At 44.1% G+C, this 25342-nt stretch overlaps 1 protein-coding gene and 1 pseudogene across 2 annotated transcripts in view; both read right to left on the bottom strand.

Annotated features, from left to right (window-relative positions):
* LOC125641569 (protocadherin gamma-C5) overlaps positions 1-4698 on the bottom strand; it is a 426447-nt gene extending 421749 nt beyond the window's left edge. The window contains exon 1 of one of the 2 annotated variants that reach the window (XM_048861738.2): positions 2063-4698. In XM_048861738.2, the coding sequence (XP_048717695.2) occupies positions 2063-4486 (2424 nt within the window). In that variant the 5' untranslated portion in view covers positions 4487-4698. The remainder of the gene's footprint in view (positions 1-2062) is intronic. The other variant, XM_048861707.2, reaches the window with a different exon arrangement.
* A 6258-nt stretch (positions 4699-10956) lies between these two features.
* LOC125641577 (protocadherin beta-1-like) lies at positions 10957-13400 on the bottom strand (annotated as a pseudogene).
* Positions 13401-25342: the final 11942 nt, after the last annotated feature.

Here is a 25342-nt window from a genome sequence, read left to right as displayed (position 1 = left end):
CTCCCTATTTTGGAGTCCGACAGTGAAGAGACCTGGGTCTGTGGCCTTCAGCAGTTGATGGGAATGACAAGAATTCTGACCAGAATCTTCATCTACAGCCACCACCTTGATCACAAGGTAACCGGCTTCCGCCGATCTGGGAACCAGGTCATTAAATGGCAGAGGCTAGAACAACACATCTCAAAATTGTTAATTTACTGTGCCCAATTATTATCTGCATGGCAAAGATTTCTCTCTGTTAGGTACACATTGTGTTTCAAATATTTCAAGTAAGGAAGTGGTTAACCCAGGTTATTTCCCATTAAATGAGAAATAGTTATAAAGTATTAGAAAAAATAATCCGACTTGTGATACTTCCATAATCCGTTTTCCTCTCTCACATCCCAGCACTTTTATTTTCCATAGCTAAATATGTAAAACAAGTCAATGCAATTCGCTCACCTGTGTCACCGATTCTCTTTCCTCCACGAGGTCACCTGGAAACCCACCGAAGTCTCATGATTCTCTGGCCTAGTATGGTGCTACTCAGGAAAACAAGCAAACTGCGGCTTAAGAAACGAACTAATGGGTGGTCGACCCGGTGGTTAAGCAAATATCATATATGTAGCTCTGGGGAAAGGATCCAGTTCTGTTTTCTACACAATTATACAACAAAATGGGTCTCCCGTAGCAACTGGAAGAAGCAAACATGTATCTTTCTCCTGATTTTCTTGTCTTATGTATGTTTATGCAAACACAGGCCACAGCAGAAACAAGAAAAGGAAATGAAATTGAAGCGAAACACATTACTAAATATATATTTAACATGCCATCCTGCTCCTCTTCCGTAGTTACGTCACTGACCGACTGGCTCGCATATGTTCATATGAAAACACAGCAGCTAGCAGTATATTTTGCGTCGCAGCCTTTGAGTGCGGTAGGTGTCCCTGGTCTTTAACAATGGCAACTAATTTTGGCTTAATGTGGTCTCGCTCCGAAATTTAAATTTAAAGTCTCTCGGTCTTTCCTTCTCCATGTTGGAGTCCGACAGTCAAGAGAACTGGGTATGTGGCTCTAAGCAGTTGGTAGGAAAGCCAAGAATTCTGACCAGAGTCTCCATGTACCTTAGTCACAAGATAAGTTGCCCCAGTTGCTGTGCGAACCAGGTCTTAAAGGGGAGCGGCTGTTCTGAAAACGGTGTAAAATGAAGGGTCCGTTGTCATTTTAATTAAATAATAACTTGGACAATGACTTGCTGTCTGCAAATATATTGATGCCATCAGTTGCCACTATATATGCATGTAATAGGGGTCTTTCACGTCGGTGTTGATTGTTATGGGTTCATAAACTCCAGAAGCTGTAAATTACGGTGACTTCATAGGATTTAGGTAAACATTGCCTCTTCCTTTTATAAGTACCTCCCACTGTGAAACTGCAGCCACGGCTGGCTACTCCCATTGCAAAGGGTTTGATGGACAAATAAAGTGCAATTTACATTTCTTCAGATAGAATTATTTTACTTTAAGTGCTCCCTGATCTGCGTCATTTCACATTCACACAGTAGCCCGGCAACTCGCGCCTCATATAGATTCACCGTCCGAAAACACAACTGAAGAAGCAAGGGTACACTCAGATTCTTTGTAACATTTCAGATTCCCTAGACTCGCACCGTGCATAACATTATCTAGATCACATAATTCCGGTGCTATCACAAACAATTACTTTTAAAAATTTCCTTAGACAAGCTTCAAGATTCCTTTGCAGAGATCCAAGACTCTGCACAGAGACCAGTATCACACTTTGATAAATGATCTTTTTTTCTTTTGGGGGGGGGGGGAGGTAAGGGGTAGGGTGGGCTGAGGTGGAGTGTGGGGGGATAGCATAGAAAACTACTTAAGTGGAATTACATTACCTTGGACATAATGCAAGTATAGAAGATGAACAATGAACTACAGAAAAAGCTCCAGACGAAAAAAAAATCTCTAGACATTTCTGCAAGTAATCTAGGTAATTTTCAGAGCAGTAGAAAAAAAAACATATTCAACCAAGGTATTGATGCAGATGGAGTGAAATAAGCACTCACCTCTCTCAGAGATTCTTTCTCCTCCTTAAGCTGAGAGTTAATCTGAGAGTCAAGAACGGACCCTCCTGCAGCGCTGGGGTCAGCGGATAGAGATGGTACCAACGGCCTTAGAAATTTAAATTCACTCGTGCCAGACCCAGTTGTCAAGGAAACCTCATAACAATAAGATTGAGGCAGACTCCCAGTGACGCTCGTGTTCGCAGGATTTGTGGGGAAGTTGGGCTCAAAATAAAAGTTCCTGGACGATGGAACATACCGCTCTCGGCACTGCCTTGTCTTGTATAGCCGGATGGCGATAATTGTTACCACACAAACCAGAAAAAGGAATGAAACGAAAGACAAAGAAATGACTAAATACAGGGTTATTGTGTCCTGCTGCTCCTCTTCTTGTGGTACATCCAGTAACTGCATGTAGGCGTCTGAAAACCCATCCACCAGAAGCACATTAAGCGTCGAGGTGGTGGATCTGGGCGGCTCTCCGTTGTCTCTAACCAGGACGATAAGTTTCTGTTTAACAGAGTCTGGGCTCGTTATAGGCCTGCTGGTTTTTACTTCCCCGGTTTGGAGACCCACAGCGAAGAGACCTGGGTCTGTAGCCTTGAGCAGCTGGTAGGAAAGCCAAGAATTCTGACCGGAATCTCCATCCACAGCTACCACCTTCGTCACCAGGTAACCCGCCTCCGCCGATCTGGGAACCAGGTCATTAGCGGGGGAGCTGCTATTCTGTAGAGGGTATAAAATGAAGGGGGCGTTGTCATTTTCATCAATTATCACAACTCGGACAATGACTTCAGAGCTCAGTGGAGGGGACCCGCCATCTGCAGCTCTCACTGTAACCTGGAAATCCCTCGTTTGCTCATAATCCAGAGACTGCAGAGCGTACACATTCCCGTTTTCGGAGTTTATGGAGATGGAGGAGGAGAAGGGGAGGTCACCGATGTTGCCAGGCAACGCCGAATATGTCACTTTGGCATTCTGCTCTGTGTCCAGGTCAGCAGCATGGACAGTTCCAATCAACAGGCCCGGGTGGTTGTTCTCCTTCAGGTACATGACGTACGAACTTTCATTAAATACAGGGGGGTTGTCATTAATATCCGATAGCTGAACACAGATGACCCTCACTGAGGTGAGCCTCGGAGTCCCCCGGTCTGTGGCTGTGATGCTTATGTTATACTCAGGCACTTTCTCTCGGTCCAGGGGCTTTTGTGTAACAAGCTCGTAATAATTCTTCAGAGTCGATTTTAAAGCAAAAGGGACATTGTCCTGAATGGAGCAGACCGTTCTGCCATTGTCCCCGGAGTCTCGGTCTCTCACACTGAACAGGGCCACCACCGTCTCAGGGGAGGAGTCCTCGGGTATGGTGCCACTGAGGGACGTCAGCGTCACTTCCGGGGCGTTGTCATTCATGTCCTCGATCTCCACCAGGACTTTGCAGTGCGCATATAGACCCCCGCCATCCGTGGCTTGGATGTTCATCTCATAACTGCTTCTTTCTTCACAGTCAATTATCCCCAAAACAGTGATTTCTCCGGAAAATTGATTTAATTTGAATAACTTGAGGATTCTGTCAGGCACCTGCCCGAATGAATAGGTGATTTCTGCATTTGGACCTTGATCCAAATCACTAGCTTCAACCTTAGTGACCAAAGTGTCCTGAGGACTATTTTCCATTAACTGCACCTTGTACACTGACTGACTAAACTGGGGGAAGTTATCGTTGCTGTCCAGGACATTAATGCGTATTTGGGCTGTGCCAGTTCTCTGTGGCAGGCCCCCATCGGCAGCTGTGAGAATCAGCATCAGCTGCGCCTGCTCCTCCCGATCTAATTGTTTCTCTAACACCAGCTCCGCGTATTTACTGCCGTCTCCCCGGGTTTGCACATCCAGACTGAAGTGCTCATTAGAGAGGATTGCGTAGCTCTGGATGCCGTTTGTTCCTATGTCTGAATCTTGGGCCCTTTCCAAGGGGAAGCGGCTGTTTACAGGGAGATGTTCAGGCAGCTCCAAAGGGAATTCATTTTTAGAGAATTTAGGGGAATTGTCATTCACATCATGTATCTGCACCTCCATTCGGTACAGCTGCAGTGGATTTTCCAACACAATTTCGAATTGCAGCAAACACGGGTCGCTCTGTCCGCACAGATCCTCACGGTCTATTTTCTCCTTTATTATCACATCCCCGGAGCTCGTGTTCAGCTCAAAATACTCTTTGGTGTTTTTAGAAACTAGCCGAGCACTGCGACCAGACAATTCCCCTACATCCAGTTTCAAATCCTTTGCAACATTAGCAACTAGGGACCCGCTTTTCTTCTCTTCACGCACAGAATAGCGGATCGTCTCACAAGCCACCAGGGACACACACAAACATAGAAAGAAACACAGAACTTGCCTTTTCCTGGGGCGAGTCTCCATTCCGCCAGCCATTCCCGGGTCAGATCTGAAACACAGGCCTGTCTGCAAAGCTGCTATATGTTGTGCTAGAGGAAAAACGATTTGTCCTCCAGTATTGTTTTTATTTGTAATTATTCCATCCGCCCTTTCCCTATTTTTTGTCACCCGCTCCCAGCGCAGAGCCGTTGTCCTCTGGATTCAGATGTCTGAGTGCAACTTCCACTGAGTGCTGGCGGAGTCCGAAAAGCTGCCTTTTCAGCACCGTCTTTGGTAATATCGCCACCTTGTGGCTCAGCTAAAATAGGACATTCATGGTTTTATAGTATAAGCTTATTGCGTGTGGTTACTCTCTGCATGGCAAAGATTTCTTTTTTAAACACAATTTGTGATTATAATATTTTATAGTCAGAACTTCTTAACCCAGTTTACTTCCCATTATACTAGAGAGAAATATAAATTAATAGAGAAATAAAATGGATTCTCATACTTCCACATCTTTTCTTCTCTAACATCCTAGAACGTTTATTCTACACATGCAAATACCATAAGACACCTCAATGCAATTCTCTCATGTGCCCCCTTGCTTCTATTTCTTCAGCGAGGTTGTCGATATCTTGGGTACTCACCGAAGTCCTATAATTGCCTTCTTTATTTGGGTCCTCAACAGGAAAACTAGGAAACTGAGGCCTGAAAAACCTGAACTCACTGTTGATCAACCATCACATATGTAGTTCTGGCGAAGGGATCCTTCCCCGTTTTGTTTTTTTTTTTTTAAGAGGGCAACGGGAAGACGTCACATGCATCTTTTTCCTGATTTTCTCCTGGTTTTCTTGTGTTTACGTATTGTACAGCAGTATGGACCACGACAGAAACAAGAAACAATGAAATTGAAGCCAATTTCAACCTAAATATATATTTATATTTAATATGCGACGCTGCTCCTCTTTCGTAGTTACACATGTATATGCACTTCTGAAAACCCATCCACTAGCCGTATATTTAGCGTAGCAGCACTGGATTAGGGCAGGTGTCCATTGTTTAAACAACAGCTAATTTTGGCTTAACTTGATCTCTCTCTGTAATTGGTCTGTCGGTCTTTACTTCTCCATTTTGGAGTCCGAAAGTGACCTGGGTCTGTGACCTTCGGCAGTCTGTAGGAAAGCCAAAAATTCTGACCAGAATCAATGCCACCACCTTAGCCACAACGTAACTCGCCTCTGTTGCTCTCAGAACCAGGGTGGAGGTGCTGTTCTGTAGACAGTATAAAATGAACAGGGCTTTGTCATTTTTATCAATTATAACAACTCAGATGACGATTTCAGCTCCTCCTGGACTTCACAGCTGCCATCCGCCACTCTCACTGCAATTTGGCAATCTCTTACCTTTTCATAATCCAGGGTACTAAGAATATAAATATTACTATTTTCAAAATTTAGGGAGATATAAGGCAGCTCACTTATCTGACTCTGCACTAAGGAACATTTCATTTTGGCCTTCTGCTTTCAATCTAAATCAACAGCATTTACATTGTCAATCAGTACAGCTGGGGCGATGTTTTCCTTCAAGTATATAGTGTAGGATGTCTGGTTAAATTCTAGAGAATTGTCATTAAATGCCTGATAACTGCGTGGAGACGATATCCTCTGATATCTGAGTGGTTAGGCTGGGCGTCCCTGAGTCCATGGCATTGATGACTGTATTTATAACTCCGATGTTCTCTCCCGAGCCTTTGTGGTCCGCAGCTCATCGTAATAATTAAAAGCAGGATCTAGAGCAAAATTCCGACTGTCCGTGGAATCTGCGTCTCTGACACTGTCCTTGGGGGGACTCCTCGGTGAAGGATGTGAGTGCTATCTCCTCCGGCAGGTTGTCATTCACATTCAGAACCTCCACGAGGACTTCGCAGTACGCAGACAGACCCCAGTCGTTTGTGGCTCTACGCTCCATCGGGTAATTTTTAGCTTTCTCAAAATCCACCCTTCAGCAGATTCGTTTTGCTCTGGTGACAGAGTGTAGCTGGAATAGCTGACGACATCTGTCTGATTTACTGGTCAATGGGGCTGTTTTCCGGAAAACGTGTTTAGTAAATCGCGCGAGTAAAGACAAGGATGCTACCATTGGCATCCAGGAGGACTATAACGCAGACCTGTCCCGTGCCAGACCTGGGTGGAGAATCCCCATTGGTTGCAGTTAAACTAATCCCCAGCTTCTCTTCCCGGTCCAAGTGCCTCTGCAGTACAGTACCAGCTCTGAGCATTTAAAGCCAACCCCATTAACCCTGACAGCTCATCGGAGCTTAGCGTGTAGATCTGGAGGCTATTGCCTCCCACAACTAAATCCTGGGCAATGTCCAGAGGAAAGCCGGACCCAACGGATGTGGCTTCCGGCATCTCTACATCCATTTCATTTTCGGGGAACGGAACAGAGAGGAATGATCGTTTACGTAGGAAACCTCCACCACTTACGCTTGGATTGGAGACAATGGGGGTTTCAAGAATATTTTACAGATCTCAGTTTCCAGGCAGTTTTACTCTAGGTCCAGTTTTTCTTTTATTGGCAGATCCCGGGTGTTTAGATTCAGCTGAATGATCCCTTCAGAAACAATGCGGACCGCAGACAGCTGGCTAACAGCAGCCCCTAAGTCCTTCGCAATACTGGTGACAAGGGAGTCACTTTCCACGTCCTCAGCTAAAGAACACAGAATTGTTTCGGATCACGCCCGGCACCCACACAGAGAGAGAATAAACTAGGCTACATGCCTTTTCATGGATCCGTTTGATAACTAACACACCATTTTACTTCAACAAAACAGAGTATTTTTAAAGCAATCACTATGCTTTCCAGCCATTTTCTTGACGTCCAATATTGTACCTTAATTGCGAATAATTCGGCCATTAATGCTGTCCCTGAATGTATTTAAAACATCCTTACACCATATTTGGCCATTCCTCCTGAATAGCTAAAATGGTTTTTCCTTCGGCTTAGCGTGCATATTGCTTCCTAACTAATATGGCTAAAGGATCTGCTGGTCTATGGTCAACAGCGCCGCCACTAAAATTATTGATTCCATTAAATTGCTTTCATTGGATAGCGTTATTATTTTGATTTTCCCACTTACGTATATCTACATTTATTTCAGTTCTTCTTGCAATAATGTGACTGATGGAGCCACAGAGATGCTATGTGCTATGTGCTATGGCACAGATACTTGAAAATATGATTCTACTCTAGGTACAGCTTCTAGTAACTGTCTCAATTATGAGCGTGAAGTGTCAGCTTCGGTACTGAATACGGGGGATGGTGTCAGGGGAAAAGGAAGGAGCAATATTCCCCTAGTTTAGCAGCTCTGCATTGATTAGCCTTTGAAAGGTAGCCCCCACATCCATATAGACCAGATTCCACTATGAAAGCTGACTTTTCCTGGATATCAGCATCTAAGGGAATTTGCCTATACCCTTAAATTAAATTCAGATTACTGATGTACGTTTCACTCCCCAGTAGATCCAGTAGGTATTCTGTCCTGGGTGTGGAGTAAGGAGCAGGGTTAGGTGATGGCATTTACCCTTCTAAAACCCACATAAAAATCTAATTGTTTTGTCCCTGTTAGGAACCATCATAATAGGAGATGCTTTTTGATTTAATAATCACTCCTATGTCTAACATGCTCTCCACTTCCTCCTGAGTTTGTCTTTAATTTCTCATTTAGCACAATTTGCTCTGCTAGGAGTAGGGCGTGTCCCCTAGCTTTAATGAAATGCTCTATTTTGCTCTTTACACCTGCAGGTTGGAAAATACCTAGCTGTGGTATTTCAAGAGGATCAACATCTCCTGCTTTTGGGTTGGGTCCCAAGCCTCCCAAATAACAATGCTCTTTAGGGGAATCCTTACTCTCTCTGATAAAATCAATTAAAGAGGCAGTAAATGTTCCCTCATCAGCACAACAAATCATATTCACTGCCTGCCATCTTTCTCTCTTGGTAAGCTTTTAACTATTGACATGTACCATTTGCACGAGCTCCCCTGCCAGGGGGCTACTTTACACTATAAGTGACCTCATTATCATCTCCAAGAGTCTCTCACAATAGCCTTGCATCTTGTTTTTCCTCACTGGAATCAACACTAACACAAAGTCAACTATACCAAAGGATCTTTCCTCAGTACACCTGTCTTGCCATGTTTTTTCAGACTTCTGCCTCTTTCCAAGTCTATCATAGCTTTAAATTCTCTTTAAAATCAAGTGACATATTCCCCTCTGGGCTGTCCTGACTCTTCTATACTACCCTCTCTAGAGCCTTGAATTAAATCTAGGGGTCCCCTGACCAGTTTCCCATAAAGCAGTTTAAGGGGGGGGCGTGCACAAGGGGGGCAAGCAGGGCCACTGCCCCCAGCTTCTGCCCCACCCCTTGCCCTGGGATTTCCTCCCCCAGCCCATCTTCCCCCCTTTCTGCCAGGGTGGGAACTGGGCTGAGCGGGGCTGAATGGGCGTGCCTGGGAAAGGCACTGCAGCTAGCGCCCTGCTGAGCGCCACTTGATGGCGCCTGGTGCAGGGAAGCCGAGCTGGCAGAAAAGCTTCCGCAAGAGGAGAGCTGGGAAGCCGGCTGACCCCTCCTCGCCTGCAGCCTCCAGTAGGTGTTTGGAGCGTAGCAGAAGGGAGCTTGGGACAATGCGGGTGGTGAGGCAGCAGGCCCAGCGGCGCTGTGGGGATGGATGGGGAGCCCAGGTAGCCGGTGTATAAAGTGCCCCTATAAAAATAAATGAAAATCCTTGCGCACGTCCCCCTAGGGGGAAAATCTGTATGTGAATAACAAATAAGGGAGCAACACATCCCAGTCATTCTCTTGCCGCATAACATACATGCTTAGCATATACTTCAATGTTCCATTTATTCTTTCTACCAAACCACTGGTCTCTGGATGATAGGGGATGGCTTTTATATACCTCACTCCACACAACTCCCATAATAAGAATTGATCCCTATAGTAGTTTACAAATATTTAAAGAAATACTTTATAGAGACAGATACAAATTCAGCTTCCTTTCACTTTTCTGGGCCACGGGAGCAACCTCCAGTCGGCCTCAATCTTTTGTGAATTATTTGCCTTTACTGTCCTAAATTTTGGTACCATCCGTGACTTAGAACTTTTCTTCTCCTTCTTCATCTCTTAGAGCTGGGCGCTGGCAACCTACGATCATCATTCTCCCGTCCCCCATTCTCCTCAAACATCACCGACGTACAACGCTGCTTCACTCCGTTTTCTTGAAAAATCTCTATTAATGCCTTCATCTCTCTTCCCCTGTCTACTATAACTCTTCTCTCGAGACCCAACTTTCTGAACTATGGGATGCACAACATTTTAATGCCCACTTTCTGAAATACAGAAATAAGCATGATGACGACACTTCAATCCTTAGAGGACTCCATCGGTCCCACGTTCATTTCAGGACCCAGTTTTTTTTTTTTAAATCCCCGTTTTTAAATAACAGCAACAACAAACCCACTCTTCATGGGCTAGCACTGTCTACCTCATGGATTTTCTTTGCCCCCATTCCTTCATCTTCTGGTACTCCAAAATTAGTTTTCTCTGCCAGTACAAACAGTCTCTAGATTATTAGTACAATAGCCTTCTCCTCTTCATTGCCTAGTTTCCAATCCTTTTTAAAATAACTAGGTTAATTTGTTAAAAATTCTTTAATAAACAAAAAGCTACTCCCTCTATACAAACAAACAAATAAAAATGCAACCATTATCTCAGCAATACAATACAAAGCCTACAGATTTCCAAATTTGTCACAATTAACAGTTATAGCAACACAAGTTGTGACCCCTTGTCCGATGTATACGAACTTGTATCTTATAATTGATGGACAGAACCTAAATAGTGATCAGAACCTAAATAGGACGTAACTTTCTCGCTTGGTTATGGCCTTTAGGCTATTCAGTACTCTCATATCACAGCCTTGTAGTTTGGAAATCAAGGAGGTGAACGTTAAGAAGAATAAACCCATGGCTGGGATTTTCAAAAGATGGAGTTGGGCACCAATTTCAATGCAGTGTTGGGGCTTTATCGTTTAGGATCCTTTGAAAATAGCAACCTATATTATTTCAAGGGAGAAATACCATTGATTCATACGAAGGCATACGTGTATATAGTCCAAAATGTGTTTCAATCCCAGGTAAATACATATAGATTATGGAAAGGGAAGGAGAAAGGATGTATATAGGGGTTTCATCCCTTTATTATTAACAATGAACTTTTAGTGGAGGCATAAGATAAATAAAATTATCCAAACAATACTCCTGTCTCCATAGCGCAAGCGCTAAGTGGAAGTGCTCACTCACCCCTCTCACGGGATCCTTTCCATCCAGCATGTTGGAATTAGTCTGAGTCTCCAAACTGGTCTTGGGATTCACTTCCACATTACCATTTTCCACAGGCAAAGGCGATCCCAGCGGTTGAAAGAATTTAAAGTCACTGTTGCCTGGCCCATTTGTCAGACAGACCTCATAACGGTAGGATTGCGAGAGAGTCCCAGTGCCTGTTATGTCTAGCAAGGTGTTGGAAAAGTTGGAATCGCCGTAAAAATTCCTGGAGGACGCAATGTATCTTTCCCTGCACATTCCTGCTGTATTTCTCATCATGGCGACAGTTATCACCACAAAGAAAAATATCACCAAGAAAAATAAAGGAAATTAAAGCCAAATAAATTACTAAATACAAAATCAACGTTCCATCTTCTTCTGCTTCCTTTGACGTATCCTCTATCTGCATGTAGGCGTCTGAGAGCCCGTTTACCAGGAGCACATGGACCTTCCGCTGTAGTGGAGCGAGGTGACTTTCCATTATCCCTAATCAGGATGACAAGCTTTTGTTGAAAGTTGTCTCGTTCAGTCACTGGCCTCGTGGTTTTTACTTCCCCGTTTTGGAGCCCGACAATGAGGAGACCTGGGTCTGTGGCTTTCAGCAGCTGGTAGGAAAGCCAAGAATTCTGACCGGAATCTCCATCCACAACCATCACCTTTGTCACCAGTTAATCCGCCTCTGCCGATCTGGGAACCAGGTCATTAGCGGGGGAGCTGCTGTTCTGCAGAGGGTATAAAATGAAGGGGGCGTTGTCATTTTCATCAATTATCACAACTCGAACAATGACTTCAGAGCTCAGTGGAAGGGACCCGCCATCTGCAGCTCTCACTGTAACCTGGAAATCCCTCGTTTGCTCATAACCCAGAGACCGCAGAGCGTACACATTCCAGTCTTCGGAGTTTAAGGAGATGTAAGAAGACAACTGGAAGTCACCGACCTTCCCAGGCAATAGTACCTCACTCTGGCATTCTGCTCTGTATCCATGTCTTCAGAGCGCACAGCTCCAACCAGCTGGTTGGGATTGTTGTTTTCCTTCAGGTACATGAGATATGATGACTGATTAAACAATCGTTAATGTCCGATATTTGCACACTGATGACCCGCTCAGCGGTTAGCCTGGGGTGCCCTAGGTCTGTGGCTGTGATGCTTATATTATATTCCGGCACTTCCTCCCTGTCTAGTGGACTTTGTGTCACTAACTCGTAATAATTCTGGAAAGTTGGTTTTAGAGCAAAAGGGAGATTAGCCTGAATGGAGCAAATTGTTTCCCCATTGTCCCCGGAGTCCCGGTCTCTGACACAGAACAGGGCTACCACAATCTCGTTGGGGGAGTCCTCAGATACCGGGCTGGTTACAGAGGTGATTGTCACCTCTGGGGGATTGTCATTTACACCTATAAACTTCACAAGGACCGTGGAGTGTGCAGAGAGGCCCCCAGAATCGGTGGCCTCAATGTTCAGTTTATACATCGCTGCTTCTTCAAAATCAGTAAGTCCCCAAACGGTGATTTCACCTGTTAATTGGTTTAACTTGAATAACCAGAGGACTTTGTTAGGTACCTGCCTGAATGAATAGGTGATTTCTGCATTTGAACCATGATCCAAATCGCTTGCTTCAACCTTAGAGACCAGAGTACCCCGAAGGCTATTTCCCACCAACTGCACCGTATAGAGACTGACTGAACTGAGGAGAGTTGTCATTTGTATCTTGAACAACGACGCCTACCTGGGCTGTGCCCGTCCTCTGCGGAATGCCCCATCGGCAGCTGTGAGGATCAAATTAAATTCTGTCTTCTCCTCACGATCTAGCGGTTTCTCTAGCACCAGCTCCGCATATTTGCTGCCGTCCTGGTGGGTTTGCACATCCAGACGGAAGCGTTCATTGCAACTGATCGTGTAGCTTTGGATACCGTTTGTTCCCACGTCTGAATCTTGGGCTCTTTGCAGGGGGAAGCGGGTGTGGGTTTGAGACACTTCGTTAATGTTTAAGATCAGCTCTTTTGGGTGGGAATGGAAGTGAATTGTTATTGATATCCTCTCTCTGCACCTCGCCCCGATATAACTGCAATGGATCTTCCAGCACTAATTCGAAATACAAACTGCACGGGTAGAGGGGACTGCACAGCCACTCTCGGTCTATTTGCTCTCCTATTAATAAATCCCGCTGTTTACATTGAGCTGCAGCTGCTCTTGGCTGCCCTGAGAAGAAACGACCCTAGCCTTACGAGCAGAGAGCTTTCTTACATCCAGCCCCAGATCCTTTGCGATATTGCCTGCAAAAGATCCGCTTTCCCTCTCCTCCGGCACGGAGTATCGCAGGGTGTCCGATACCGCCTCGCAAACAGAAACAAGCAGAAAGACAGACAGGACTTGCCTTCTCCTGCCGAGCTTCCCTTCTCTGCAAGCCATTCCAAAGTACAGCAACTCTCAGGGACCCGGAGTGGCTCCCAGCAATGCTCCCTGCTCTGATACTGCAGGCTGTCTTACCGGTGCCAGACTACTTATTAGTCCTCGAATGTCTTCCCAAGCAGTTATCGCTTTTCCTCTTCCCTGGATGACGCCTTTATAACAATAGAGAGCACAGTATTTGCTTCGCCATTTCTGCAGCACCTTGGCCAACAGCGCCACCAAGTGTTCAACCGACAATTACAGAAACCAGTATAACTTTGGAACCTAGGTACAGTTAAGATCAAGTGCCATAAGTATCCCCAGGGCAAATATACACATATACTATACATACATTTGCTCTGAAGGCTGTTTGTTATATGTTTATAGACAGTAATATAAAATGAACATAGAGAGGAAACGAAACTATAACAACCGATCTTAACTTCTCTAGTTCAATCATTTTAATATACATTTTATGTAAAACGGGACAACAGTGTTTTATTGATTAGAATTATATACATACATTTTAAACCGATTACCTTTTCTATTGACACTTTTCCCTCCTCTTTGTTGGAAATGTATTTGGTGGAAGGATAGACCCAGTAGGACTATATTCACCAGCTAAACTTGGTAAGAAGGGTCTGAGAAACTTAAATTCATTGATGCCTGAGTAAACTTTTAGAGAAGTTTCATGATTGTATGGGCAGGACAGAGATGCGGTACCAGTTATGCCGGCAAAGTTACTCGGGAAGTTACATGCAGTATAGCAACGTGCAGAGATGTGTCCATCTCTGGAGTTTCTTCTTTCATACGTTTCCTTGAGTACTATCACCATGACAGAAGCTAAAACAAGAAATTATATTATAGGCCAAATAAATTACTAAACAGATTGTTTATGTGCTATTTTTTAGATGTATAGTAAGACACCAAGATAGAGATGTCTCCATCTCTAAGGTTTCCTGTTTTATAAACATCTACGGTTATCATCATCATCATAACAGAATTAGACCATGAAATGAATTTAAAGCCAAATAAATAAATAAATCGTGAATGTTTTTTCCCTTCATATTTATACATATTAATTATATATATATATGTGTGTGTGTGTGAAAACCCAGTAACTTGGAATACATTTAGAGTCGGTTGCTTATTGTCTTTAGAAAGAGTAAGAGCTTGGCTACAACTTGATCTGTTATTGGCCTTGAGGTTCTCATTTTCCTATTCTGGGATCTTATTGTACGCAGATCAGGGTGGGCGATTGTCAACAGCTGATGTGAAAACCAGAACTTCTGAGCAGTGTATCCATCAACAGCTACCACCCATTTAATAATTATACAACCTTCCTTTGTTGATTTGGGAGATGAAGTTGCTGTTCTTCAGAGGATATAAAATGAAGAGAACATTGTCATTTTCATTAATCATCAACTAAGATAATTTCTTCAGAACTTAATGGAAGGGACTACCCTCTATCTGCAGTCTGATTGCAACACAGATTATATATATATATATAAAATCATAATCGATTGTTCTTAGAACACAGTTGTCACCATTTTCAGAGTTTATATAAATATAAAATTGTTCACTTACTCTACTAGTGAACATCTCACATTGGCATTCTGATTCGAATCTAAAGCGGTAGAATTTACATTGTCAGTACAGCTGTGTTGTTGGTTTTTCCAGTGCAAGGTGCATGCGATTTGAGTAAACATACAGTAATTGTGATTAAAATGGGTAATTTTCTATTTTAATGTTTCCAGGGAAGTCAATTAGGGCGAGCTCCTCTTCATTGAAAATATGGCGATGATGTACTGAAGCTTCTCACAGTCGAAGGCCTTTTCGATTTTCAGGGTATTTTTTATTTTGTTATGAATTTTAGCACAGAAGGGTAATCTTTAATTATTGCACAGAGGACCTCCTATTTCCCCATAAATTTAAGTCCTTTGACACTAAAAAGACCTACACCAGTACCTCGTGTTCAGTTTTCTCTTAGCATACCATATCCTTTAATTCCAGAACCTCAATGAGAACTTTGTAAAATGCAATGATTCGGCACAATTTTTGCACCTTAAAAGTAGTTAATTTTTTCCAGCTTTCTAAAATCTACTTATTTCATGTAGGCATCTCCTGTTCAGGAATTTAGATAAGAAGCTTATTTTACTTGGCTAAATTCTTAGGACTGAAAGCAGGTGTTCTCTTCCTGTACCTCCCCTTCGCCACCTATTCCTTTCCCACCTCACTCGTTCATATCTGTCGTATTTATTACGAAAACAACACTTTTGATACATTCTTCTGCAGCCGTACTCTGCATGGTACGTGCATTTTCCTTTACATATAGACCAAAACTAGAAAAGCCTGCCATCTCTAGGTCTTCAAATGCAGAAAGTCGTGTAATTGTGTTGATTTCCCTTTTAGTATTAGTTCATGGAATGGGCTCTCATCCTTGCCTGTCTATCGCGATACCTCAGAAAGTTAACTGGTATGATATGACTGTCGGGAAAATGAGGATCATTGTTCCTTATCTCCAGAATCTCCATCTTCACTGTCAATACACCGAGTGGATTTTCCATTTCTGCCTCAATACTCAGACGAAAAAGGGGTTGAGTACCTATGTTTACTCTATTCGATCTTCACTTACACTTTCCCCCTTTTCACATTGGTAAATATAACAGTTTATTTACCCCGTAATTAACTCGGATCTTACCATCCAACAGTCTGTGTATGAATCGCTCAAGATCTTCGGCAGCAACCCTCCCCACCCCCACTCCACCCCCTCCAGTTCTACAGGAATCAGCGAATAAGCGACATCATACAGAAAAAGGAAGAGAAAGAAAACCAGTCTGTGATCACATTTATAATCTCCTTCCACGGAAGAGAGGGGTTTCATTTCATTTCTTGACGCAGCGACGCTTTTAAATCCTTTTGAACGGTTTTGAGCGAGGGTAATATTCAAATAGAAGCACAATATTGCAGCCGGGATTTCAACAGCCAGATGTCAGGGTAGCTGGTTCTCAGCTCGCTGCTTCCTGCCTGAAAATTCCTCGAGTCTCAGCAGCAATAAAAATACAGCAAGAGCGACACAGAGAATTCAAACCAAGAACTGCAAATATGCGTGCAAAGAGCTCAGACAAAAATTTTATACCATGTTTTGGCTCTTTTCAAATTAAGATATTGAATAAGTTTCTCATTTTCAATAATTTGCAAGCATACATGGATTCCACTATGTCCAACACACTTAAAACTGCACAGAGAATCTAGCTGTTTCACCATAGCCTGAAAGACATTTTATAGTAACGGTTTCCCCACATATGGCTAATACATGTCATATAGTAAATGTAAGTATACCAGACATTGCTACGACACTCTGTAGAATATAGGTCAAGAAATCAGTCGTGTCAGCTGACAAGTTGGACACAGCAGGCTGAAAACGTTGGTTATTTGTTGCTTTTCCAAGAAGGCACTCCCATCACATTTCATATCTTGTTCTTGCTTAAGTAATCTAAGAGCCAATTTCGCAATGTAAACTAGGTATCTTCTGTTGCTACTTAAGCCAGCACACAATTTATGGGCAATCCATACCCCCAAAACCTCCCCGCAGCGTCTCAGTGTTTGGAGAACAAAGGAAACCTCTATGCTTTACATCATATCAAAGATTACCTTCAAGTGAGATAATTATTACCTCTATTTTTTTACTCGCAGCATTTTCAGCTACTGGTACTTGCATTTCCACTTTACCTTGTCTGTGACATTCTGCTGAATGCTTGCGAACGGCTGGATGGCCTTCCATGAGATCTCTAACCAGTCCCTTTCCTGCCTCCACGTTTTCAAGGAAATAACACTAATTCTCTTCTGTATCCATGACATGCTCCGTATCTCCAGAGAAATATTCACTTCTTAGTTTCAGCCTTTAGGGTCTATTTTTCAAAGCCATTAATATGAATCAGCCAAATTAATGGTCTGATTTTCCTAATCTTTGTGTTCAGTGGAACATACCTTAAAATGAACGTATTTCAGTTTAATCCGCATGCCAAACATGTCACAGATGTCTGGACCAGCTACAACTCTCCAATATCCTGAGGTATTAAAGAGTCCAGAGAGACCATAAAAGAACATTTGTTTTTCCAATAATTCATCGACATCTGCGTCGAAAACTCCATCTACCCAATATCTATTTTATGTTGAGGTAGAATCCGAATTTCATTCTTTGAATTCATTACATTTATTAGCACTTCAAGCAGTTTATCCGAGACGTTGCTGTGATTGACCTCAACGGCATAACACGAACTACAGACGGGAATGCCTCTGAACCAATATGCATGAGTTATATAATTGGGATAGTGAAACAATTCTACCCTGGTTTTGTATCACCGCCTTTTTGGCTTTTAATTTCTCTGGTTTTTCATGGATGATATCGAGTAGATTGATCAAATAATATTGTTACCAAGGGTCTAGTACTTTTATCCAAGTTTTAAGTTCTCTCAAAAAATCAAAATATTTCATGTTGTTGATAATGCATAGAGAGGTATTTCTGCCACTGCTTTCTTATGATACAGGTTTGTATTCTTGTCCCCGAGTCCCACGAGTATCTTAATTAGCCTGATATTGTTTTAGCCGACATCTTTTTATTTTTCACCTGTTAAAGGGTGCTCAGCAATAGCACGTGATTCACAGGATAAATTAGTGAGATCGCTATTTAATTCTTACGTGTCCTCAAAGAATTGAATTGCTGGAGCAACGACTGTCACCTGGATGGGCGGTGTAAAGCAATAATTACCTTTTACGATTTTAGCATCGACATTTTGGACAGACTTGAGTGGTGAGAGTTGAGAGACAGTGAGAGCACATAGAACATTACAGTAATCAGTGCAGGAGATTACCAACATAGGAACAAAAGTATCAACAGTGGGATAATGGTGGAAAGGGTGGGTTTGGAGTTATTAAAAAGAAAGCAACAACAGGGTTTTGTGAGAAACTGTAGAAGGAGTCAGAGATTACAGTGAGATTCCGGGGAGATAGGAAGGAAAATTGAGTTTTCAATTAAGGGAGAAGTAACACAGGGAAGGAATTAGGAGGAATGACGCGATGTTTCGCTTGGGAAAGCCTTTGAAATGTCAGATTGCCGGTTACAGACGAGAGACAGGAGGGACGAGAGAAGTCTGGGTAGATAAATAGATTTCGGAATCTGAGTTGAAGACGTGAAAGGAGATAAAGTATTTGAGAGAGCGAAAATGAGGGGATCACGACCAGAAGCCTGTGTAACTAAACAAGAGATGAGCTATTAAAGGAGATGCCAAAGGAGCAGTCAGTGACGTCGGAGGAGAGCCATGAGGCTATAAAACCAGGGAAGGAAAAAAAAAGAGAGAGAGAGAGAGAGAGATTAGGAAAACGAGAGCTGCCTTCTGTTTTTGACATCGCTAATCGAGAAGGATAAGGACAGAGAAGTACACCTTGGGTTTAGCTAGAAGGAGGTCAGTAATGCCGTTGAAGAGGTTTGTTATGGTAAGGGGGTGTAGAATAACGTGAGTGACCAAAGGAGGAGAGGAAGGGAAGGCAGCCAGAGTAAACAGCAACCTACAGCATTATGGGAAAAGGAAGATGGAAGGGAGGTAGTTGGTGAATCTGAGTCCTTACCTCGAACTTAAGGGCTACTTTTCATGTGTATTATTTTTAAAAGGGAACTCGTTTCCATCCCTCGCCTTGGCTAGAATGCTCGCTCTCTTCCAAGGGAAGACGCAAACCCAGACACAGCGGCAAACAACGAGCCCGATCAAGGCAGATCAGAGAAATCTCGCGTTACGCTTCAGCACCAAGGACAGGACGCGAGAAACGGTCCCGCCCTCTTAACTCCTTCCTAGCTCACACTTCGATTGCTGACAAGGCAAAGGCAAGACCAACCGCTTCTTAACTGTTTTTGTCAACCTGGGGCTCTTGTCTTTTTTAAACACATTTATGTTTACTACAAAGCACCAAGTTCCCAAGACACAGTGTTTTGTTGCTTTTTGTTTTGTTTGTATCCCTCTCCTGCTGGTAATAGCTCACCTTACCTGATCAATCTTGTTACAGTCTGTTTGGTAACACCCATTGTTTCATGTTCTCTGTGTATAGAAAATCTCCCGACTGTATTTTCCACTACATGCATCCGATGAAGTGAGCTGTAGCTCACGAAAGCTTATGCTCAAATAAATTTGTTAGCGTCTAAGGTGCCACAAGAACTCCTTTTCTTTTTTCAAGAAAACTTAAGTTATACTAAGAATTCTGTTTAAAAAACCTCAGAAAAAATTATCTACCTTTGTGATCTCTCTAATGTAGACACAGATACTCAGGGGAAGTAGGAAATTTCCATTTCAGAAGTTGGAGGATCATCACAATAGTAAAAGCTAACCCTATTGGGCCTAAAATACAAATCCTTATTCACCTTTTAATCATTCCTTACCCTAGCAAACTCTCATTGACTTCAGCACCAACTTCACTCCCATGGGAGTTCGCATAATAAATGACTGAGTGAAAACTGAATAAGGACCTCAAGTTTTGGCCCAATGTGTTTCATAATACACACATACATACTGTATATGGGTGCATATTACACATAATACTCCTGGGGGGATTCTGCGCTACTGTGCATGCACAGAATTTATTTGCCTGGCAGATTTCTTTCCTTCTCTGCAGAAAAATGACTTTCTGACAGGGAAGCAAAGGGAAGCCACAAAAGCAGTCATGCGACCCTCCCCAGCAGTATGTGTTGGGTGCCCAGGGCAGCCGACAGAGAGGAAAATCACTGAGGGGCAAAAGGTGGGACTGGGGAAGACCCAGCTAGTGGCTCCTACCCTGCACCAGGCTCAGCTGGGCTGGGCAAGAGAGGACTTCTTCTTCCCCTGCATGGCATGCAGGGCCATGTCAGAGCCACCCCCAGATTTCTCCCCAGGCTGCAGGAAGCTCTGTAAACTCCCCCTGCCTCCCCGCACTTCCTGCACCTATCATTTCTCAGCTGCAGGGGGGGATCCTTGTACAGGGAGCTGCTCCCCCATCTGCCCAACCCCTGTGCATTCAGACCCTCTCATACTCAGACCCTCCTCCTGAGCATCATCCCCCTGTACTCAACTCCCCCCCCCCATGAGCTCCACTCCCCTTGCACGTGGACCACTCCAAAGAGCTATCCCCACCCCACCAAGCCCCAACCAGCTGCACCTGGATCCCCACCCTACTGAGCCCAACTTCCCCAGCATCTGGACCCCCCACAGAGCCCCCAAGACCCAGATGCCCTTGCTGAGCTTTATCATCCCCACACCCAGACTCCCACCACTGAGCCCCAACCACCTTCACATGGACCCCCCTGCAGAGTTCCATTAACATTGCACTCAGAACCCTCCCCCCCCCGACAAGCCCCTGTGCATACAGATCCTCCCTGCACCCAAATCCCCCAATGAGCTGCCCACACACAGATTGCCCCACACAGAACCCTCTCAACCCACACCTGGATTCCCCCCATATTAAGCCCCTTCACACTTGGATCCTGCATTGCTGAGCCTGCCTGCCCACACAGAGGGCAGGCACCTGGGGTGTTTCTGGGGCAGGCCGGGTCCTTGCGCTGTGTCATGGTTGGGTGCAGCCAGGCCCTCTCAGAGGTCCAGAGAGGCCTGGGCCACTTCCAGCTTTTGCGGCCCCTAGCCATAATAAAAATTAAAAAATGACAACACATGGTCTAATCTTGTGCCATCAGAACCAATATATTTTTATTAATATTTATGAACATTTTTAACTCTTTAATATGACAAAATCTATATCAGTTAACAAACACTTAATGTCTTTTACCAAATCACATCTCTTATTTGCTTAAATTTGCAACTCTAAGCTGAGAAAGTGTGTCACAATTTGGTCCAATAGGGATGCGCATACAAACAAATTGTGAAACTTATCAAATGCCACAAAATTAACAAGTGTCTAAATTTCAGGCCCCCTTTGAGCTTGAGGCCCAGGTCAAATGGCCCTCCTGCCTCCACCTCCCTCCTTCCCCCGGATTGGCCCTGGGTATAGCCTCACCGCTGAGTCCATGGCTGGGGAGAGGGGAGCAGCACAGTGATCTCCCACCTCTGTGTAGCCAGTGGCCTGTGCAACCCAATGCCATGCTGGAGTCTCCACATTTATTTGACAAATAAAATTTGCAGAACTTTGCAGAATTTTAATTTTTTTGGTGCAGAATGACCATAGGAATAATGTAACCAGTTTTGAAGTTTTGTAGAGAAGAATTCAGTCCCCAAGGTGTCTGTACCATATGGATGGTGACTTCCTCTTATTTCAGAATTCCTCAATCAGGTTGGGAAGTTCTACCTTGTAAGGTTAAAGTTACTGGGCCATATGAATGGGAAATTCCCCTTTAAAATGAACGATATAACACATTCCATTAAAATTACAGCATTTTTTTCCTGTTTAATCCCCCTGAGAACAACAAAATAAACGTCTATACAGTTAACACATGAGGTAACAGGATCAGTTAAATACATTTTCCTTATAGGGCAGTGGTTCTCAAAACTTTTGTACTGGTGACCGCGTTCTCATAGCAAGGCTCTGAGTATGACCCCCCCCTTATAAATTATAAACACTTTTAAATATATTTAACACCATTATAAATGCTGGAGGCAAAGTGAGGTTTGGGGTGGAGGCTGACAGCTCACGATCCCCCTTGTAATAACCTCCCAACCCCCAGTTTGAGAACCCCTGTTTTAGGGTTCACTGACGAGTTTGAGACGTAAAGCTGCCTTACTGCTTAACTAGAAGGCAGAAGCTCTTCCTAATCTTTTCAATTACCAGGGAGGAGGTCTTGGATTTAAAAGGGTTAAAGAGACTGAAACACACTGTAAATCGCATGCGGAGTCTCAAAGCCCAAAACGTGTTTAGCGGGATTTGGGGAGAAAGGGGGTGGGAGGTGAATGAGAAATAGCTGGATTATATCCCTGTATTTCTATTTATTCACAGGGTTATTCTATTTCGGAGGAAAATGCGCTCTTCTGTTGTTGCATATGACAAATTCCAGCAGAGGGCGGATGCAGCTGGACATCTGTAGTCTGACGCTGTCAGAAGAGAGAATCTGACGTTATGTTCTGCAAGTCACACAACGAAACAAGAAACCGTTTCAAAAATACGAACGACCTTGTGTGATTTCAGCCGGAGTTTTGCACACATGAGAAAAAGGCAGAAGCTCGCAGAGTGCTGAATATACCCAGAACCGAAGACTGTTTGTACTGGACTCAGAAGAGGCAGACGGTTCTGTCTTACACGCACTGAATGGCAGCTTTGCCATTAACTTGAGCGGCAGCAGGAGCCCACTCTCAGTCCTAAACTGTTCTGTTTTAAACCACAACACTGTGAAATCTCTGAGGTTTCTAAATCAGGCTGAATACGACTGAGTTTTAGGCAACGACGTGGAGTCTGGAGGCAGAGGATAAATGGGAGCTAAGAGGTCATCACCCTTAGATCCTGGGTGGAGACGAAATATGAGCAGAGAGCTCCAAACTGATCTGGATTTAGGAGGAAAAGCGGGCCACGTGGCTCATGCATATTAATCATTTTATCCCTGGAGGCCAGTGGGGAGGGGATTGGAGCGCTGCAGTGGGTTTAGCACTGGCTTCGGTCTCTTTCACTGAAACCTTAACCCACAGGTATAAAGCCAGTTTAGTGTTTTGCAATTTGTGCCCTCTCTCGCCTACATTTGGAAGGCAATGCAAAAAGAGACAGTTTCCAACCAAACAGCTTAACACCTAGGAACCAAAAGGTATCCTAGGACTCGGAGAAATGTGAATCAGGTCTCATTCTCAGAGGGTGATAGAGAGACTACCACCTCCAGTCGAGTCAGAGTCGGAATCCTGAAGAGGGAGTTTTTCTAACACAGAAAATGCCATATTTTAATCTAATCTAATATTAGCTATGCTGATCCCAAGGGCTTAGCCACCACAATCAATGGCACATAATTTTGCTTTATATTTTAATATATTTTGGATATATAAGCAATGTTAAGGATACAGACACCCATTCATTCAAGAAATGGCTACTCTTCTGAGGCCTGGTGTACACTACGAGTTTAGGTTGAATTTAGCAGCATTATCTCAATGTAACCCTACACGCGTCCACACGATGAAGCCCCTTTTTTTGACTTAAAGGGCTCTTAAAATCGATTTCTTTATTCCACCCCCAACAAGGGGATTAGTGCTGAAATCAGCCTTGCCGGGTCAAATTTGGAGTACTGTGGACACAATTCAATGGTATTGGCCTCCGGGAGCTACCCCAGAGTGCTCAGTTGTGACCGCTCTGGACAGCACTCTCAACTCAGATGCACCGGCCAGGTATACAGGAAAAAGCCTGCAAACTTTTGAATTTCATTTCCTGTTTGGCCAGCGAGGCGAGCTCACCTGCACAGGTCACCATGCAGAGCTCATCATCACAGGAGACCATGCAGTCCCAGAATCACCAAAGAGCTCCAGCATGGACCCAACGGGAGGTATGGGATCTGATCGCTATATGGGGAGACAAATCCATGCTGGCTGAACTCCATTTGAAAAGACAAAATGCAAAAATATTTGAAAAAATTTCCAATGTCATGAAGGACAGAGGCTATAACAGGGACCTGCAGCAGTGCCACATGAAAATTAAGGTGCTCAGGCAAGCCTACCAAAAAAACAGAGAGGCAAATGGCTGCTCCGGTTCAGAGCCCCAAACATGCCACTTCTATGATGAGCTGCATGCCATTCTAGGGAGTGCAGCCACCACTACCCCAACCCTGTGCTTTGACTCCGTCCAAGGAGTGGTAGACAACATGGAAGCGGGTTTTGGGGGTGAGGAAGATGAGGAGGAAGAGGAGGTTGTAGATAGCTCACAGCAAGGAAGCGGAGAAACCAGTTTCCCCAACAGCCAGGATCTGTTTCTCACTCTGGACCTGGAGCCAATACCCCCTGAACCCACCCAAGGTGGGCTCCCGGACCCTGAAGGCAGAGAAGGTGGAGAAGGGACCTCTGGTGAGTGCACCTTTGTAAATATTATACATTGTTTAAAGCAAGCGTGTTTAATGATTAATTTGCCCTGGCATTCACAGCCAGTACAGCTACTGGAAAAGTCTGTTAAAGTGTCTGGGGATGGAGCAGAAATCCTCCAGGGATATCTCCATAAAGCTCTCCTGGATGTATTCCCAAAGCCTTTGCAAAAGGTTTCTGGGGAGGGCAGCCTTATTCCATCCTCCATGGTAGGATGCTTTACCATGCCAGGCCAGTAGCATGCAGTCGGGAATCATTGAGGAACAAAGCATTGCAGCATATGGTCCTGGTGTTTGCTGGCATTCAAACAACATCCGTTCTTTATCTCTCTGTGATACCCTCAGGAAACTGATATCATTAATGGTCACCTGGTTGAAATAGGGTGGTTTTGGTAAGTGGACATTCAGAGGTGCCTGTTCCTGCTGGACTGTTTGCCTGTGGTGGCACAGAAATCTTCTCCGCTGTTAGCCACGCGGTGGGGGGAGGGGTGAAGCCATCATCCCAGAGAATTGGGTGTGTGTGGGGGGGGGGGGGGTTAGTTGGGTTGCTGCTGCACGTGAACCTGGAAACTGCAGCCCCTCCTTTCAAATTGCCAACCCATTTTTAATGGGCAACCCAACAGCTACTTCATATAGGAAATGAGGGTGCTGCTGTTTGTAGCCATTCCCACATGTTATGAAGGTTAAAGAAGCCAAAAGACTGTGGCTTACCATGGCTGCCTACAAGCCAAATTCTGCTGCCTGGCCCTGCGTGAGTGATCTCTCACACCAAATCGGCATTCCCTCAATAAGAGGCAAAATGCAACCTTGTAATGAAAGCACATGTGCTATGTAATGTTAACAGCAGGTTTACCTTGAAAGAGTGTACCCATTGTTCTATAAAATGTTTCTTTTTAACTACCACTCTCCCTTTTTTCCTCTCCACCAGCTGGATATGTTTCTCCTTCCCAGAGGCTAGCGAAGATTAGAAGGCGAAAAAAGTGTACTTGTGATGAAATGTTCTCTGACCTCATGCTGTCCTGTCCACATTGACAGAGCACAGCAAAATACATGGAGGCAGACAATCTCAGAGTGCAGGAAAACACAATATGACTGCGAGGAGAGGTGGTGGGCTGAAGATGGTAGG

This window comes from Caretta caretta, chromosome 8 (assembly GCF_965140235.1).
Source record: "Caretta caretta isolate rCarCar2 chromosome 8, rCarCar1.hap1, whole genome shotgun sequence".
In the NCBI taxonomy this organism is placed as follows: Eukaryota; Metazoa; Chordata; order Testudines; family Cheloniidae; genus Caretta; species Caretta caretta.
The sequence above is the reverse complement of the archived record's forward strand: the minus strand, read 5'-3'. Positions and strand labels throughout refer to the sequence as shown.